Source organism: Nomascus leucogenys, chromosome 17 (genome assembly GCF_006542625.1).
Source record: "Nomascus leucogenys isolate Asia chromosome 17, Asia_NLE_v1, whole genome shotgun sequence".
Lineage (NCBI taxonomy): Eukaryota > Metazoa > Chordata > Mammalia > Primates > Hylobatidae > Nomascus > Nomascus leucogenys.
In genome coordinates this window covers 91,129,884-91,149,316 of record NC_044397.1, presented here as the reverse complement: position 1 = coordinate 91,149,316, position 19,433 = coordinate 91,129,884, and the positions used below count along the sequence as shown (strand labels likewise).

At 56.3% G+C, this 19,433-nt stretch overlaps 2 protein-coding genes across 4 annotated transcripts in view; one reads left to right on the top strand and one right to left on the bottom strand.

Moving 5' to 3' along the window:
• Positions 1-4,190: 4,190 nt before the first annotated feature.
• The window catches only part of DPP9 (dipeptidyl peptidase 9), a 49,501-nt gene continuing 34,258 nt past the window's right edge, over positions 4,191-19,433 (bottom strand). Inside the window, exons 15-23 of one of the 3 annotated variants that reach the window (XR_004026396.1) lie at positions 19,213-19,365; positions 18,400-18,535; positions 14,958-15,103; positions 13,995-14,141; positions 12,813-12,965; positions 12,526-12,660; positions 12,032-12,174; positions 8,822-8,933; positions 4,905-5,615 (exon numbers count right to left, since the gene is read on the bottom strand). Coding sequence is in view for 2 of the 3 variants with exons in the window: in XM_030796162.1 (XP_030652022.1) it covers positions 5,523-5,615; positions 8,822-8,933; positions 12,032-12,174; positions 12,813-12,965; positions 13,995-14,141; positions 14,958-15,103; positions 18,400-18,535; positions 19,213-19,365 (1,083 nt within the window). In the remaining variant the exon portion in view is untranslated. Of the gene's footprint in view, positions 5,616-8,821; positions 8,934-12,031; positions 12,175-12,525; positions 12,661-12,812; positions 12,966-13,994; positions 14,142-14,957; positions 15,104-18,399; positions 18,536-19,212; positions 19,366-19,433 lie in introns of all 3 variants that reach the window. The other 2 variants (XM_030796162.1, XM_030796163.1) reach the window with 2 other exon arrangements.
• Positions 14,152-14,947, top strand: LOC115830882. Its single transcript, XM_030796164.1, has one exon. It carries the CDS (start codon positions 14,177-14,179, stop codon positions 14,891-14,893), a length of 717 nt encoding a protein of 238 aa, XP_030652024.1. The 5' UTR covers positions 14,152-14,176; the 3' UTR covers positions 14,894-14,947.

Here is a 19,433-nt window from a genome sequence, read left to right as displayed (position 1 = left end):
GGCACGCCCCGCCCACTCCACCGCCTGGGGCAACCATGTTGTGGGCGGGACTTTTGCAGAGGGGTCGGGGCCGCCTAGGGGGCGGCCTCGTACCCTAGGGACCCTGCGTAGCACGGCGATCCTTGGAGGGTCCCTCAGGTGGTAATGGAGTTCGTTTTGCAGTCTCAGGGTCCCTCACCAGCCGTGTGACTGACTGCAGCTCTTTCAGTTATCGTATGTACAGTGAGTGAGGGAAATCGAAGGTCACCATTAGGCGAACTTCTCATAATCGTTACAGCCAAGATGTGTGTGCATCGATATTCCAAATTAGCAGAGGGAAAGTAGGATGAGAAGCAAGATACTTGCTTTTGTTTCCCTCTTGTTGCCCAGGCTGGAGGGCAGTGGCGCGATCTCGGCTCACTGCAACCTGCGCCTCCCAGGTTCAAGTGATTCTCCTGCCTCAGCCTCCCGAGTAGCTGGGACTACAGGTGTGCACCACCACGCCCGGCTAATTTTTGTATTTTTAGTAGAGACAGGTTTTCACCATGTTGGCCAGGCTGGTCTTGAGCTCCTGACCTCAAGTGATCCGCCTTCCTCGGCCTCCCAAAGTGCTGGGATTACAGGTGTGAGTCATCACGCTCGACCAGTGTGTGTATTTATTAATAGGATTATGTGGGTGTTCACTTCCTGGCTTTGATAACCTGGCTTGTCCTAGGGGTTACAGACGATGTTCACATTAGGGGGAGTTGGATGAAGCGTATTAGGAAACCCTACAGTTTCTGCAGATTTTCTGGGAGGCAAAAATTATTTCAAAATAAAAAGTTAAAATAATCCCTACCTCAAGGAGTTGTTGGGAGGATTAAGGGAGGGAATTAAGTTCCCACACTGGTACGAATGAACTGAGAATTATAAATTCTAGCTATTGCTATCATTAGATCCCAGGTTTTCAACTAGAGAAGGAAGTCATTCTTTGGTTACAAATGGCTTAACATTTCAAGAAAACACCAGTGGCCAGGCCTCGGGGGTCAAGAATTAAGCCAGTGTTTCTAGTCCTTCCCAACTGGCAAAAAACAGAATCCAGAGAGAAAACGTCATAGATGACTCCTAAGATGGGTTATAATTCACCCTTTGAGGAATTAAATCACTCTACTCCATAGCTACGGAGGGTGGTGAGCCCCAGGGAGGTGAGAAGGATCCCAGTGGAGGCTGACTCCTCTGCCAATGACGGAAGTCCAGGCCAGTTGCCTTTCTGCAGTGGCAGCCTGTTCTAAATTGGGATACCTGCTTGCGTTAGGAAATTTTTGGCCAGGCGTGGTAGTTCATGCCTGTAATTCCAACCCTTCAGGAGGCCAAGGTGGATGGATTGCTTGACCTCAGGAGTTCTAGACCATTCTGGGCAACATAGTGAGACCCCATTCCTATATATATATATATTCATACTTATGAATATGTATAATCATATATATATATTTTAAGATTTTTTTTTTAAAGATAGCTGGTCATGGTGGTGGGCGCCTGTAATCCCAGCTACTTGGGAGGCTGGGGCAGGAGAATCTTTTGAACCCAGGAGGCACAGGTTACAGTGAGCTGAGATCATGCCATTGCACTCCAGCCTGGGTGACAGAGCAAGACTCCGTCTTAATAAACAAACAAACAAACAAACAAACAAATCTCTTCCTCCATGCAGCTGTCTGTTCCGGACCCATGAGACACTGTCTCCATAAACCGGACAAGCACAGTGCAGCCCTGTTCCTTAGGTGAGTGACACAGCACGGTTCCACTGATGGAGTCCCCATTACCTTACCACGGTGTTCAACTTTCAGCCTGTCACCATGAAGGATTCGATGCATGGCCGAGCTCTGCTGCTAACAAGGAATTTCAGTTGTGAGCTGCTGGGAGTCTGCTACGGAACCCAGGCAGGTTGTACATATGCGTGTGCCTGCGTGTGTGTGTTCTTTCCAGAAAGGTTTCAGCCCCAAGTTTCACCCACCCACCACAAATCATCACACTAAAAGGATTAAAAGAAAAAACAAGGCTGGCCCCAGTACTTTGGGAGGCAGATCACTTTGAGCTCAGGAGTTTAAAAACCGCCTGGGCAAGATGGCAAGACACTGTCCCTATAAAAAACACAAAAACATTAGCTGGGCATGATGGCTTGTGCCTGTAGTCCCACTTACTTGGGAGGCTGAGGCCAGAGGATCACTTGAGCCATGGAAGCAGAGGTTGCAGTGAACTGAGATTACACCACTGCACTCCAGCCTGGGTGACACAGCGAAACCCTTTGTCCAAAAATAAATAAATAAATAAATAAATAAAAAGAAAGAAAAAGAAAAGAAAACAAGGCTGGACAGGGGGCTCTTGTAATCTCAACACTTTGGGAGGCCAAGGTGGGAGGATCACTTGAGCCCAGGAGGTCGAGGTTGCAGTAAGCTGTGATTATACCACTGCATTCCTGCCTGGGTGACAGAGGAGCAAACAGCAAACTATTCCACAGATCCCACTAATCATGATATGAAATCTGTCAGTCCTAAAGGACAAGATTCGATCACACGAATATCAGATTTTTTATTTTATTTATTTTTTTTTATTTGAGACAAGGTCTTGCTCTCCCGCCCAGGCTGGAGTGCAGTGGTAGTTTCAGCTCCCTACAGCCTTAACCTCCTGGGCTCAAATGATCCTCCCGCTCAGCCTCCCAAGTAGCTGGGATTACAAGGCATGCAGCCCTTACCCGGCTATTATTTTTTTTTTTTGTAGTGATGGGGTTTATGCCATGTTGCTGTGGCTAGTCTCAAACTCCTGTGCTCAAATGATTCGCCCACCTTGGCTTCCCAAAGTGCTGGCATTATAGGTGTGAGCCACTGTGCCTGGCCTCCTTTTTGTGTGTGTGTGTGTGTGTCTGTTTGAGACAGGGTCTCACTCTGTTGCCCAGGCTGGAGAAACCTCCTCAGCTCACTGCAACCCCCTCCTCCTCCAGGGCTCAAGCGATCCTCCCACTGCAGCCTCCTGAGTAGCTGGGACTACAGGCGTGCACCATCGCGCTGGGCTCATTTTTCAATTTTTAGTAGAGATGGGGTTTCACCATATTGCCCAGGCTGGTCTCAAACTCCTGGGCTCAAGTGATCTGCTGGCCTCAGCCTCCCAAAGTATTGCCATTACAGGCGTGAGCCACCATACACGGCTTTTTTTTTTTTTTTTGAGGCTGATCTCAAATACCTGGGCTCAAGCCAACCTCTCGCCTTGGCCTCCTGATTAGCTGCGATTACAGGTGGAGGCCACTGTGCCTGAGTCCCCTAAATATCATTTTGTACTGCATTTTTTTTTGTTTTTATACTTCCTTTTTGATGTTGTTGTTTTTTTGGAGACTAGGGTCTTACTCTGTCACCCAGGCTGGAGTGCAGTGGCATGATCACAGCTCACTGCAGCCTCGACCTCCCGAGACTAAAGTGATCCTCCAGCCTCAACCTCCTCAGTAGCTGGGACTTCAGACACATGCGCCACTACACCCAGCTAATTTTTTGTTTTTGTAAAGCCAGGGTTTCGCCATGTTGCCCAGGCTGGTCTCCAACTCCTGGACTGATGCAATCCACACATCTTGGCATCCAAAAGTGCTGGGATTACAGGTGTGAGCCACCATGCCCGGCCTCGTATGTTTTTTTAAGCCCCCCCCCCCTTTTTTTTAAAAGTGGAAATTTCCAAAGAATGGAGCAAGTGGATAAGCAGGGCAGTCCATCCCTGCTGTTAGAAACAGAGCCCACATGCCCCACACGTTGCCAACAGGGTCTCCTGGGTGTCTTGGCTGCTGGGACAATGTGGGGAGGGCCTTGGCTTGTCGTGGTCCTCAGGGTGCAGAGTCTCATGTAGAAAAGGAGGTGTTGGCCGGGGGAGGATCCAGCGTGGAGGATGCTGTAATTTGGGTTGTGCTAAGGCTCTGGGGAGCCCGGGGGGCCAGACCAGGCCACACACGACAGCCAGAGCTGAGTCCCTGGAGACCAGTAGACCTTCCTAGACCAGTGAGGACAGGACTACCCTCATCAGGTGGCTGAAGCCATCCTCTTTGGGTCAATCTGATCAGGGCATGGTGCCCAGGCAGCCCCACCATCCCAGCAGTCCCCGCAGATGGCAGTGCCCTTCTGCCGTGTCTTGTCTGTTGCCCCCCGGAAGCCCCTCCCACTCAGGAGCCCCGGGACTTAGAAGGAACCTCAGGCAGGTGACATGTTTCCATCTGGAATCGTTTAATGTGTCTACTTCTTCCACGCATAATTATAAAAGAATAAGAATCGACAAAAATATTTTCTTTCCATAATATGTAGAGGTGGTTTGTTTCTTTTCTTTTTTTTTTTTTCTTTTCTTTTTACTTTTTTTTTTTTGCCCGCCCCTGGCAGAGCTCTTGGCGGGGAGGGAAGGGGAGGGGGAAATATAACCCTGAGGTGGGGATGGTTCAGCTCCCAACCCCGGAACCCCTGGTGTGTGCGGGCCAGGCAGACACATGTGGCCAGGCGGCTGGGCTGGGGAGGGGACAGCCGCCACTGACCAGCAGAGCGTGGAAGTTTGGTGCGTTTCAGTGCCTGCCTGAAAGCTTGGGGACAGGAGGGCTGTCTACAGGTGGTGCCCCCCGCGGGCCCTGGCCGCTTCCCCTGTGGGGCCCGCATGACTCTCTGCTCGGGCTTGGGAAGAAATGGAGCCTACCAGGTGCTGGGTTGCAACCCCGCTGCCCGGTGTGGACCCCGAGTCTAGATTTAGGCACCCCTTGCTGTCTTTTATTTTTTATTTATTTTGAGACAGAGTTTCACTCTTGTTGCCCAGGCTGGAGTGCAATGGCGCAATCTCCGCTCACCGCAACCTCCACCTCCCAGGTTCAAGTGATTCTCCTGCCTCAGCCTCCCGAGTAGCTGGGATTACAGGCACGCGCCACCACACCCGGCTAATTTTTTGTATTTTTAGTAGAGACAGGGTTTCCCCATGTTAGCCAGGCTGGTCTTGAACTCCCAACCTCAGGTGATCCACCTGCCTCAGCCTCCCAGAGTGCTGGGATTACAGACGTGAGCCACCGCGCCCGGCCTGTCTTTTAAATAATTATGAAAAATATCCCCTCAAACAAAACACAAACATGAAGTGGGGGAGGCTGGCGGCGGGAGACAGGCAATTACATGCTTGGGTGCTGGGGACGGTGGCTGGCCGGGCCAGGGGACCGAGAGGTCACAGGGAGCCCCAGGCGGAGGGCAGCCCGCTCCTCTGAGTCTCTTCTGGCCTCTCCAGTGCCCATCAGCGTGTGACCTCTTCCTCCCAGAAGGCGGGGAGAGGAGGGGCTGGCCCGAGACCACCATCTCTCTGTCTCGGCAACCAAGAAGCAGCGGACATAAAACCCATTTAAAAAAGGATAAAAGGCGTCGGGGCGGTGAAGGCAGCAGCTCCTCGGGGCTGGCCAGCGCGGGGCGGGACAAGGTGCCTCACTGGGGCCCGCGGGCCACTCAGTCCCTCCTGCCTGGTCCCCGCGGAGGCTGCAGCCACTTGTGCTGTGATGTGGCGGCTCCCGGTGGGCAGGCTCAGAGGTATTCCTGTAGAAAGTGCAGCAACGTGACTTCATAGTGCTCGCCCGACTCGGGGCAGCGAATACTGTGTCTCTCGTTGGGGTAGATCTGCGGGGAGACAGGAGGCAGGGCTGGGGGGCGTGGCCGAACCACCCCCGTGTCCTAGGCTCCTCCCTTATTCTGGCTCAGGGCATCCGGAAAGGCGCAGGTGCTCTGAGGTCTATGGATCTGGGTTTGAATTCCACCTCGGCTGTTGACTTGCAGTGTAACTCTGGGCCCCTCTCAAAAATGGGGTGAATCCGGACCTCACAGTCTTTGGGAGGGTTTGGTAAGACAAAGTTTACAAAACGCCTTGCGGTGTGCACTTGCACAGAGGAAAGATTTAGGAAGAAACCGTTTGCCTCTTTCCCCCAAACCTGCTGACGGGCGACCAACTCATCTCTGTGGAGGTGGCTGGGGCTTCAAGCCTCAGGGACATCTGGTGCCCTGGTCTTGAGCCATTTCCACTTTACCAAAAGGCATGTGACTAGCTCTGGGCCTTAGGACAGCTGCCTTTGAGGATTTGTGAAGCATTTTCTGAGTCCTCTTAGCGCCCAAGGGGGATCAAGCCAAGAGGCAGGCAGTAATGTGGAACTCCCCAGGCTCCAGAGACCTGGCCCAGCCAACGCCAGGCCCAGGGGTGGATCCACACGGGGGCGGGGGTGGGGTAGGGGGGGAGGTGCAGGTCCTGCCTCTGGCCATGAAGGAGGGCTCTCGAGGCACTGACGGACAACCTCTGTAGCTCCCCACTGCCCCCTAGGGGTTGGTAGGACCAAGGCATGAAAATAACCCCACGTTCTCCACAAAGAACCCTGACGCTGGCCGGTAGCAGGGGCAGGTTACCCATCTATGCCACCTCCTGCCAGTGAGATGGGTTTCTGAATCATCCCCTCCTCTCCAGGCTACTGGTCCCCACCCTTGCCCATCACCCTGGGAATGCACCAAGCCACCCACTGGTTTCCCTTCCTCTACTCTTGCCTTCTTTAATCCATCCCTGGATGAATCACGAGTTTGATGACACCGTCCCCAGCCTAGACCTCTGCAGGGACTTGCCAGTCTGACATCAAGACCAGCTTCCAGGTCCTGCTGCCCCGGGCACTTCAAGGGCCTACTCCTTCCCCAGCCCGGGCAGTGGCACTCCCTGGGGCAGACTCTGCTGCCCTTGCTACCAGCCATATGCACATGTTGTGCCCATGCCTTTATGCCACTCTGGGTCCCAGCTGCCTGGTTACTTTTTCCTCTTGGGCTAACAGGGCAAAGAGAGGGTCTGTCTGGCTCCCCAGTGAGCTTCCAGACCAAGCCCAAGGCCCGGCATGTGACAAATGTGATTTGTGCATAAAGAGGGCCTGGGGCTGCCAGCCACCTGGCCCAGATGTTTTGGGGTCTTTGAAACGGAAGGTGAGGTGCACTCTATCTGTCCCACACAATGCCATGTTCCCACCTCAAGGCCTGTCTCATCTAATGTTCCACTTCCTGTGGGGAGGCAGTGAGACAGGACCCTGGGCCCACCCTGCGTGCTGAATGCTTTTCTTTCTTTCTTTTTTTTTTTTTTTTTTTTTTGAGACGGAGTCTCGCTCTGCCGCCGAGGCTGGAGTGCAGTGACGCAATCTCGGTTCACTGTAACCTCCGCCTCCCAGGTTCAAGAGATTATCCTGCCTCAGCCTCCCGAGTAGCTAGGACTACAGGCGTGTGCCACCACACTCGGCTAATTTTTGTATTTTTAGTAGAGACGGAGTTTTGCCATCTTGGCCAGGCTGGTCTCAAACTCCTGGCCTCAAGTGATCCACCTGCCTCGGCCTCCGAAAGTGCTGGGATTACAGGCGTGAGCCACCACGCCCGGCCTGAATGCTTTTCTGACAGACCTTGTTTGGCCCCAGCAGCCTCCGAGGAGGCCGAATTATCATGTCCGTTTCAAAGACGGAGAAACGAGGTGCAAGGGTGAATGCTGTCCCAGCTACCTGGCCCCTGGGAGGGCAGTGGGCTCGGGTCTCAGGCTGGGAAGAGACATCTTAAGTTCCATTCCAATCCCGCCTGACATCACCCCCTGGGCTGCTTGGGATGTGAGGTGTCGGTGGGGGGCACTGCCAAGAGATCAACTCATCACCCCACAAGGCGGCTCTGCCTCCCTCCTGCTCTGCGACCCCATTTCCCTGCTTTGTTGAAAGGCAACAGGACGCTCCCTACAGGACAGAGCATGCCGAGGCGCCCCGGAAGCAGAAATTGTCTGCAGTCCACAGGTAATAAAACCTGGCCCTCTTGCCTCCAAGATACCTCCGGAATCTCCCGCCGGAACAACTATGGACCACGTCCCACTGTCCCTCATAGCCGTCTACAAAGCAGCCAGAGAAATGTGGGTCAAACGGCAAGCCGCCCAACTCTACGCTCTGCTCACAAGCCCGGGTCACCTCCCACTACCCTCAGTTGGAAATCCAGCCGAAGCCCCGCCCCCACGGAGGCCCCGCCCCTCTATAGCAGAAGCTCCACCCTCCTTACTGAGGCCCCGACTTCCTCTACAGCGGAAGCCCCACCCTCCTCACCACTGAGGCCCTGCTCCCCGACCGAGCACCACCCTCTTCACCACTGAGGCCCTTCCCCACACCGAGCCCAACCATTTTACTGCAGAAGTCCCACCCACCGTAACACTGAAGCCCCGTCCCTCTGCAGAAGCTCCACCCTCCTCGCCATTGAGGCCCCGCCCATAACCATGCCCACCCCTTTGGGCAGAAGCCCCGCCCACCTAGACGGAGCCCCACGTTGCTGCCAAGGCTCCACCCACTCCCCCACGCTCCTCCCGCTCGGTCCCCCAAGCCTGGCTGGCTCCACTCACTCCAGCACCATTCACTGCTGCCTCCTCAGGGAACGCTTGGCCCCAGCCCCTTAGTTAAGGAGCCTGCTAGGGCCTTCTGCACTCAGCGGTTTCTTCTACGCAATTTCTCAGTTTCAAATAAAGCCCGTCTGCGGGGCAATTTCGGTAGGGGTTCCTCCCTCCATTAGGCCCGGAGCAGGGGTGGGTGTGGCAGCCCCCCCCTCCCCCGACCCCGTGCTCCCAGCACCGAAGGCAGGCGGAACCCTGAGCTGTCAAGACAGGACTGATACATCAATGGCCCTGGGAGCTGGGAGGGCAGGGACATAGGGCTGTGGGGTGGGGGGCTGGGAGCCCCAGATCCCCCAGGGAGCCCCTGATCACAGTGGGAAGCCACCCCGCCCCGTCCCAACCCCAAGTCCCAGGGCTCTGTCGGCTCGGGGAGGGGCCGAAGCCCCCAAGAGCCACCCACCTGGAGCTGGTAAGGTTTTCCTGCTCGGATCAGTTGGGAGACGAGGAAATTTGTGTGGAAAAAGTGCACGTTTTCGTCCAGGAAGCCGTGGAGGATAAGCAGGCGGTTGGGCCTGGAAAACAGAGGGGGAAGGGTCTGAGGCCAGGGATTGTCGGCGGGGTAGGAGGGGAGCGGATCACAAGGTCAGGAGTTTGAGACCAGCCTGGCCAACATGGTGAAACTCCGTCTCTACTAAAAATATATTAAAAAACATTAGCCAGGCATGGTGGCAGGTGCCTGAAATCGCAACTACTTGGGAGGCTGAGGCAGGAGAACTGCTTGAGCCTCAGAGGCAGAGGTTGCAGTGCACCGAGATCGCACTGCACTCCAGCCTGGGCGACAGATCGGGACAGCGTCTCAAAAAAAAAAAAAGATCAGCTGAGTGTAGTGGTGTGCCTGTAAGTCCAGCTACTGGGGCAGGCTGAGGCGGGAGGATCACTTGAGCCCAGGAGGTGGAGGCTACAGTGAGCTATGATCATACCACTGCACTCCAGCCTGGTTGACAGAGCAAGACCCCATCTCTAAATTAAAAACAAACAAACAAACAAACAAACCCAGGCCAGTGCAGTGCCTCATGCCTGTAATCCCAGTACTTTGGGAGGCCAAGCTGGGTGGATTGCTTGAGTCCAGGTGTTTGAGACCAGCCTGGGAAGATGGCAAAACCTCGTCTCTACAAAAATATTTAAAAGTTAGCCAGGTGTGGTGGTGCACACTTGTGGTCCCAGCTGAGCCTGAGGCAGGAGGATCACCTGAACTCTGGGAGGGTGCAGTGAGCTATGATCAAAAAAAAAAAAAAAATGCTGGGCATGGTGGCTCACACCTGTAATCCCAGCACTTTGGGAGGCCAAGGCAGGTGGATCACTTGAGGTCAGGAGTTCAAGACCAGCCTGGGCAACATGGTGAAACCCCGTCTCTACTTGCCGGGCGCGGTGGCTCACGCTTGTAATCCCAGCACTTTGGGAGGCCGAGGCGGGCGGATCACGAGGTCAGGAGATCGAGACCACGGTGAAACCCCGTCTCTACTAAAATACAAAAAATTAGCCGGGCGTGGTGGCGGGCGCCTGTAGTCCCAGCTACTCGGAGAGGCTGAGGCAGGAGAATGGCGTGAACCCAGGAGGCGGAGCTTGCAGTGAGCCGAGATCGCACCACTGCACTCCAGCCTGGGCGACAGAGCGAGACTCCGTCTCAAGGAAAAAAAAAAAAAAAAAAAAAAAAAAAGATACAAAAATTAGCTGGGCGTGGTGGTGCATGCCTGTAATTCCAGCTACTGAGGAGGCTGAGGCACAAGAATTGCTTTAACCCGGGAGGTGGAGGTTGCAGTGAGCTGAGATTAAGCCACTGTACTCCAGCCCAGACGACAGAGGGAAACTCTCTCAACAAAACAAAACAAAAACCCACCTAGGTCTGCTGCTCTCTGTGGTCTGGAGTGTGGCCTGGGCTACTGGTGAGGCCAACACGCAGCCTCACCAGAACTGGCTGCCCTAGCCCTTCCTGTCCGATACGGGAGCCAGTGGCCACACGTCGCCATTGAAATTCCGGTTTACATTCATCCAAATTAACTGAACTTATAAACCCATTGAGAGAGAGCACAGATCAGTGGCTGCCCCCGGACAAGGAGTGACTGCTAAGGAATGGGAACAGGGTTTGACGCTGCAATGCTGGAAAGGTTCTGGAACCACTGCAAATGCACCGAGGGCTGCTTTAAGGTGACTTTTAGCTTCTGTGAATTTCACCACAATAAATTATTATTATTTTTTGAGACAGAGTCTCGCTCTGTTGCCCAGGCTGGAGTGCAGTGGTGCGATCTTGGCTCACTGCGACCTCACCCTTCCAGGTTCAAGCAATTCTCCTGCCTCGGCCTCCTGAGTAGCTGGGATTACAGGTGTGTGTCACCACACCTGGCTAATTTTTATATGTTTAGTAGAGATGGGGTTTCACTGTGTTGACTAGGCTGCTCTTGAACGCCTGACCTCAAGTGATCCACCCACCTCAGCCTCCCAAAGTGCCAGGATTAGAGATGCGAGCCACTGTGCCTGGCCTATTATTATTATTATTATTATTGTTTTTGAGACAGTTTCTCTCTGTTGCCCAGGCTGGAGTGCAGTGGCATGATGTTGGCTCACTACAAACTCTACCTCCCGGGTTCAAGCGATTCTCCTGCCTCAGCCTTCCGAGTAGCTGGCATTACAGGCGTGCACCACCACGCCCGGCTAATTTTTTGTATTTTTTTGCAGAAATGGGGTCTCACCATGTTGACTGGGCTGGTCTCGAACTCCTACCTTAAGCAATCCTCCTGCCTTGGCCTCCCAAAGTGCCCAGGCAGACTTCTTTTTTTTTGAGTCGGAGTCTCGCTCTGTCGCCCAGGCTGTAGTGCAGTGGTGCTATCTTGGCTCACTGCACGCTCCGCCTCCCGGGTTCACGCCATTCTCCTGCCTCAGTCTCCCATGTACCTGGGACTACAGGCGCCCGCCACCACACCCAGCTAATTTTTTGTATTTTTAGTAGAGACGGGGTTTCATCGTGTTAGCCAGGATGGTCTCAATCTCCTGACCTCATGATCCGCCCGCCTCAGCCTCCCAGAGTGCTGGGATTATAGGCATAAGCCACCGCGCCTGGCCCATGCCCAGGCAGATTTTTAACCCCCTAGGTGACTGCATGGGGCTGCAGGGAACATTTTCTGGAGATGTGCCAGAAAATGGGAACACTGTTTTCTCTCCATCAGAGAACAAAACCCATGTCAAAAGCATAAAATGGGACATCAGAGCTGGTCCCTGGCCCTGTGGACATCTATGTCCGGAAGCACAAGACAAAGGCTGTGATGGGGCCTCCGGCAGGTTGCAGCACAGGGGAGTCGGGGAGGCTTGCCTGTGAAAAGCAGTGACTCGAATTCCCTCATCTTTCCCAGGGCAGGGCTGGGAGCCTCCTTCCCCAGACAAGCATCCCCGGGTGCCCCTTCCTGTAAGGTGCAGTGAGGAGGGAGGGTGGGCTGGAGGGGACTGTGAGGCACATGCAGGTAGACGCCACCACAGGAGCACAGAGGGGAGGTGGGAGGATGGCCTGAGGCTCCCTGGGCACGGCCAACTGGGCAGGAGGGCACCCTGATGGAGACAGCTGGTGCCGGGTTGCAGGAGAAGCCCTGGGGAGGAGCGCGGGGCAGGGCGGCGGCCTTACTCATTAGGCAGCTTCTCCACGTGCAGGGCCACGGAACCCGCCTCATAGCCATGCTGGTTGTTCTCAGGGACGTCCATGTAGCGCTCAGTGTACCCTGTGTCGTAGGCCATCCAGACAGTGACCGGGGCGCCCGCAATGGCCACCTGAGGGACACAGCAGACAGATGGGGGCAGAGAGAGAGAGAGAAACAGGCGTCGGGTCCTACAGCCAGCATCAGCCGCTGTCCTGGGGCCGCCCTGGAGCCCGTGAGGAGCGCTCATGCACACGGGGCCAACAAGGGAGGGGCCCTCAAACCGTGTGGCCCCCGTGGATGGTGCGTGGCTCAGGGGTGGGCAGGGCACCACAGGCGGGCAGGTGCGGCCCCTCCCCGCCGCCGCAGAGGGCCGGGTCCCACTGCCCGTCTGCCTCCTCCTCCTCCTCATCGCCGCCGCCCCGCAGTGCCCTGACTGCCGCCGGCCTGGGGCCCCCCCGCCGCTCTGCACACCATGCCCCACCTCTGCCCATCCGAGGCCGGGGTCCCGGGCTCAGCCTCCCACAGAGAGCTGCTGGCGGGGTTTTGTGCAGCCGGATGCCATCCTGCGGTCGGCGGTGGCGGGCAATGAGGAGGGGGGCTCGGCCCCATGGGGCTGCTGCAGGGAGAAACAGCCACGTGGCAAGGCCCCTGCCGAGGCGCCTCCCCGGGGGGTGGGCTCCGGGTGGCGCGGGCGGTGGGCGAACGCGGCGTAGATGGGGAAGGGGGCAGGGAGGGGCGCGGCTGAGGCCAGCCAGGGATGGGACCCACCTTGAACACCTGGGGCTTGTGGATTAGCCCCATGAGCGAGAGGAAGCCCCCGTAGGACCAGCCATGGATGGCAACTCGGCTCAGGTCGATGAAGCCATACTTCTCGGCCACAAATTGCAGGCCCTCTACCTGGTCCTCGATCTCCACCTGGCCCTGAGGGATGAAGCCGGGCACCTCTCAGTGGCCTCCTCCCGGTATTTCCCTCCCCTGCAGTGACACCTCTGCTCCTTTCAGGGCGTCTCTCCCTCTTGGATGAAAAGTGGCTCGCTGGCAGCCCCCTGTCCCTCCAGGCCCTGCCAACCCTGCCTGCTATCTGGGGGTGGCTGGACAGATCCAGCAGCCATCCTGCTCTGCCACCACCCAGGTGAGTGGCTCTGGGAGCTACATCCCCTCTGAGGGCCTGTTTGCCCATCCCTAATAAAGGGACATTAACAGGAAAAGGAACCATTTTCCAGAGGGCACGAGGAAGAAAAAGACAGGGGTGCCCAGGTGACTGAGCCATGGGGTCCACTCATGTGAATGGGATGAGGGACCCTTATAAAAGGGCCTGATGAAGAGGGGTCACACCTTTTCCGCCCCTTGCAACCCCTCTGCCATGTAGGAGGCAGCACAGGGCCCCTCTGGAGGGTTTGCCAACCAGGCATCCTTGTGGGAACAGAGAGTAGCCCTCCCCGACACAGCCCTGCCTTGGCCTTGGACCTCCCAGCCTCCAGAACTGTGAGAGATTTTCCTTCTTTATAAATCCCCAGGCTGTGGGGTTTTGTTCCAGCAGTGCAAAGGGGCCGAGATGATCGCCATCACCACCGTCGTCATCGCCACTGTTGGCACAACTTCCATAGCCACCGGCCCTGTCCAGCCCCGCCCTTGGGAATTCCTGCAGCCCCGGGCAGTCCTGCGGTGTCTGGCTGCATCTGGGTTGCAGCCTCTTGGGTTCTGTGTGCTCAGGCACCAGGCAGCATGAACAGATGCCTCTGTCCCTGCAGGGCGCAGCCCAGAGCTGAGCAGCAAAGCATACGTCCCCTTTTGTTTTAAAAGGCCACCTCATTGAGCCTGCGTCACCCCAGCCAGAAGTGCCCTTCTGCGGGTGGTATTCCAGAGCCGCCCCCAAGCCCCGCACCCACACGGCCCAGGGCTCCCTTCCCGAGACTGGAAGGACCCAGAGCAACAGGGAGGAGTTGTTACCATTTGGTTTTTCAGGGCCCCTTCGAACCGAAGCCCTCGCTGACAGGAGCCCCTGCCGTCAATCACAACCACGGCGTAGCCCAGGGAGGCCAGCGTGTTGAGCCGCAAATACTTGATGCCTTTGAAGGAGTTATTCACCAGCTGCACCTGTGGGGAGGTGAGGGGCAGCAGTCCAGCAGGAGATGCCGGGCAGGACGGGCCGGGCAGGGGAGATGCCAGCGGGCTGGGGACCGGGCCGGGCTGGGGCCTTAGAGCCTAATGAAGGCACCTGTGCCCCGGAGGCTCTGGATAGACACCTGGGAGTGACAAGGCGGGAGGGGCCCACACTCGGGACCTTGCTAGGAAGAGGGAAAGGCCCCTGTCAGGCTCTTTCTCAGCTGGGCCACTGCCCCAGTCCTGCCTGGAACAACCACGCTGGCATGATGGACATTGGGGTGGCTCATTCTCTGGTGGGGCCATCTGGGCACTGCAGGGTGCTGAGCAGCCACTCCAGGCCAGGAGAACTCCCAGTGGTGATGAACCACAAAGTACCCAGACATCGCCCTGCATCCTTTTTGGGGACAGAGCTGCTCTGGGTAAGATGTGCGCCTAAGATGGTCCACCTGCCAATCTGCTGCCTACTCCTGACCCCTGCTCCAGGAATTGGGCCCAGGGCCCATGGTGACCTCTGTACCAACCTGGAGACTGGAGGGCTTCCTAGAGGAACAGGGGAGAGTCAGCAGGCGGAGGGGGAAGGGGAGGCCGTCCAGGAAGGGCGGGGAGCATGCAAACGGGCACAGAGGCAGGAGAGTGAGGGGCCCCAAGGACCCTGTGTAGTCAGGGCAGGCGGGGTGGGCTGGGACACCAGACAGGTGGCCGGGGAGCCTCCTCTGGTTGACCATTCTACAGCTGGCGCTTGAGTGGGGATGGGGAGTCCTCGGGTGGATGGTGGGGTTGGGGCCTGGGGAGCATGTGTGCACCCACCTGGGGGCCTCCATACACAAAGAGGACGGTGGGGTGCTTTTTTCCTGGCTGCAAGGCGTGGGGCTTGTAGATCATGCCGTAGAGCCGCACATCCGAACGCGTGTGGAAATGGAAGATCTCTGGAGGCACGTAATCCGGGGGACAGCCTGCGGGAGACAGGGCGGCTATCTGGCTGCCCAGGGAAGCCACATCTGGCCAACACCCTTGTTCTCCTGCCCACCCCAAGCCTCGGAGGGTGGACCAAAGCACCCCCTCTTTTCCTGGGCTTCCCAAGAATTGATAATTGAAAAAAACATTTTTTAAAATTAAAATAAGATTTGTACAGTTTTTGTAGAGATGGGGTCTTGTCTCCCTGTTGCCCAGGCTGGTCTCGACTTCCTGGCCTCAAGCGATCCTCCCACCTTGGCCTCCTGAGTAGGGTCACTGCTATTTTTGCAAAGCAACAGTGGTCGTCCAATTAAGATGGTGGGGTTTTTCTGTTTTTTTTCTTTTTCTTCTTTTTTTTTTTCAAGACAAAGTCTTGTTATCTCGGCTCACTGCAACCTCCACCTTCCTGGGTTCAAGCGATTCTCCTGCTTCAGCCTCCTGAGTAGCTAGGATTATAGGTGCACGGCACCACGCCCCGCTAATGTTTTTGTATTTTTAGTAGAGATGGGGTTTCACCATGTCGGCCAAACTTGTCTCGAACTGCTTGTATTTTTTGTTTTTTTATTTTTTGAGACAGAGTCTCACTCTGTCACCCAGGCTGCAGTGCAGTGGCACGATCTCAGTTCACGGCAACTTGCACCTCCCGGGTTTGAGCAATCCTCCTGCCTCATCTTCCCAAGCAGCTGGGATTACAGGTGCTCGCCACCACGCTTGGCTAATTTTTGTACTTTTAGCAGAGATGGGGTTTCTTTTTTTCTTTTTTTTTGAGACGGAGTCTCGCTGTGTCGCCCAGGCTGGAGTGCAGTGGCGCAATCTCGGCTCACTGCAAGCTCCGCCTCCCGGGTTCACGCCATTCTCCTGCCTCAGCCTCTCCGAGTAGCTGGGACTACAGGCGCCCGCCACCACACCCAGCTAATTTTTTTGTATTTTTAGTAGAGATGGGGTTTCACCGTGGTCTCGATCTCCTGACCTCGTGATCCGCCCACCTCGGCCTCCCAAAGTGCTGGGATTACAAGCGCGAGCCACCGCGCCCGGCGAGATGGGGTTTCACCATATTGGCCAGGCTGGTCTCGAACTCCTGTCCTAAGGTGATCCACCCACCTCGGTCTCCCAAAGTGCTGGGATTACAGACGTGAGCCACCACACCCAGCCATCGAACTCCTGACCTCGGGTGACCTGCACACCTTGGCCTCCCAATGTGCTGATTGCAGGCGTGAGGCACTGCACCTGGCCCAAAGCTTTTTCTTTAAATAAATGTATGTAGGTAAATTTTGGTGGGGCAATTTATAGGAAGATGAGTAAAGGGTACTACAGGTCTAGGGGTAGCAGAAGTTTACTGTGGAGGGCCAGATAGCAAATATATTGGGCTCTGGGAATTGCGCGTGGCGGGACACATGCTCTGTGCCGTGTCTCTGTGTCATCTGCTGCGGTAGCGCTAATGCGGCCACAGACCACAGAGGGACTGCACATGGCTGGATTTGGCAGCAGTTGGCCTGCTCTTAATGCAGGCAGTCTTCAAACGTGGCACAGATTGGGAGTTTCAGGAAACAGTGCCTCGTTCCCCAGGGCACTGAGGTTCTGGTCTCTGCCCCCACTGCTAGGCTGGGTGCCCTGCTGAGCCCCTTCCCCTCCCTGACCCATCTCCTCATCTGAAGCCAGGGACCCAGCTCCTGGCGGTGTCGGTGCGGACAGGAGGGTGAGGACTGGGCTCTGGAGGGAGGCCTGGGATCTGTTTCTGCTCAGGGGTGAGGGCATCACAAAATGCTTTCCAGCCCACGGAATACTCCACATATGCTGGAAATTCGTTGTGTCTAGAATGTTCTGGAAACCCACCAACACGACAGAGACAGGGCCAGGATGGGTTGTCCTTGTACTGAGTGATGCCTGGGAGCCCAGCAGTGTGCTGACCTGCTGGTTTTCATCCTACACTCTGTATATACAGTTTCATTGATAAAGAAACACTTCATGGGGATACGCTGACGTGTGTAACGGAGCCAGCACTGGAACCTGGAGTCATCAATGCAGGGTCCTGGCCAACCTCCAGGTTCTGGGCAAGGTGTCAGGTTGTCTCATTTCCTGAGGCCCCCCGTGACTGACCCCTTGCTCCTTTTCCTGATAAAGGCCTCGGAGTGTCGGCTCTGAGCAGGTGCTGCTGTGGGCGGCAGCCTCTGGGCACGGGACACCATAAAGGGCCCTCTGCATGCCGCTGTGGCCAGGACTCTAGGGTCCTGGGGAAGGTGAAGTGGAAAGCCTGATAACCATGGCGGGTTTCAAACCAGTGTGGGTGGACTCTGGCATCCCGGCCACCCCTGCATGGACCACCACTGTTCAAAAAAAAATTTTTTTTTTTTTTTTTGAGACGGAGTCTCACTCTGTCGCCCAGGCTGGAGTACAGTGGCACGATCTCTGCTCACTGCAACCTCCACCTCCCAGGTTCACGCCATTCTTCTGCCTCAGCCTCCCAAGTAGCTGGGACTTCAGGCGCCCACCACAACGCCCGGCTAATTTTTTTTTATTTTTAGTAGAGACGGGGTTTCACCGTGTTAGCCAGGATGGTCTCGATCTCCTGACCTTGTAATCCGCCCGCCTCAGCCTCCCAAAGTGCTGGGATTACAGGTGTGAGCCACTGCACCCGGCCCAAAATGTTAATTTTTAATTTTTTTTAGAGTCAGGGTCTTGCTCTGTTGCTCAGGCTGGAGTGCAGTGGTACAATCACACCTCACTGCAGCCTCCAACTTCTAGGCTCAAATGACTCCCCCCACCTCAGTCTCCTGAGTAGCTAGGACTACAGGTGCATACTACTACACCCAGCTAATTTTTAACATTTTTGTAGAGGGGGTTCTTACTATGTTGCTCAGGCTGGTCTCAAACTCCTAGGCTCAAGCAATCCTCCTGCCTTGGCCTCCCAAAGCATTGGGATTACAGGCAGGAGCCACTGTGCCCGCTGATGAAAACGTTTACTTGTCACCTGCCCACTACCCTGGGAGCTCCCAGTGACAGGGTCTGTGTCTCACTGGTTACCATTTTGGCAGGGGGTTGGCACGGAGCTGCATCCCTGCCGGGTTCTGTGCAGTCCAGCCCTTTACTGCAGCTCGGACCCAGGACCGTCTTGGACGGCAGGGGCTGCTGCTTATGTCCTGTGACAAGTTCCCGGATGCCTGGAGGGGCCTGGGTGCTATGGGAGGCCAAGCAGGCCGGCTCCAGGCCTCTGACTCTTACCCCAGCATGGGGCCCTTGTCCCATTTTACAGCCAGGCAGGCGGAGGCTCCCGTGGGGTGGGGCAGGGGCTACTCACTGGCTGCCTCCATCATGCTGGCCCAGAAGCGGGGCTGCTTGTGCAGGGGGTCGTCATCAGGGCCGCTCAGCTTGTAGACGTGCACGCAGGGCGGCGTGCTCACGCTGCTGTAGTGGCTGACGAACATGTCGAAGTTCTGGGGGTGGAATGGGGTGATGAGCTCCATGGGATGCCGCTGCACCCTTTCCACTGGGTGCCAACTGCAAATCCGGGGTAGCTTCCCTCCCGCCTGCCCCCATCCCTCTGCCCCGCCTGTCACGAAACCTCAAAGCTCTACCCACTGCTGCAAGGGGGGCACCACTGCCATCACTCCATTCTGCAGAGCAGGAAACTGAGGGCGGGACAAGTCCATCCCCCAGCCAGGGGCCCGTGGACAGTCACCGACGCCCTGGATCTGCCAAGGGCTCTGCCACAGCACAGGCCTGCACACTTGCTGCTTCCACAGCTGGCAAACTGCGGCCGACTCATGCCCTGGACTAGGGGTGGCCCTCCGCATGGCCACCGCCTGACATTCTAGAATGTTCTGAGAGGCTAAGGGCCATATCCCACTGCACACAGAGCGGCAGAGCCCAGGCTCAGCAGACAGGCACTGTGGGGCTCCACCACTTACTACCCTGGGAGTGGTGGTGGGCAATTCACTCCCTTCCCTGCCTTACCCAGGAGGCAGGGGTGGGCACCACCTGCCCCAAGGCAGCTATGAGAATGTGAGACCATGAGAATGACCCTGAGTGCTGTGCCCGGCCATCAGGGACTGCTCTGGCTGGGAGCTGCTGGACGGGCACAGGGCGGTGCCGTGAGGCTGGGCAGTCCCACCTGGCTCATGGAGCAGCTGTGGGAGAAGCCAGGCGTGGTGAGACGTACGATCTCACCGGCTGCCTCATAGCTGACCACGTAGAGGTGGTGCTCCAGCGGCGTGTCCTTGGTGCCCTGGAAGTACACCAGCTTGGTTTCCTCGTTGACCCAGATCTGCAGGGGACAGGGGGTCCTCGTGATGCATCCCAGATGCCTGTGGGCCCACGCCCCTCTCCACGCCC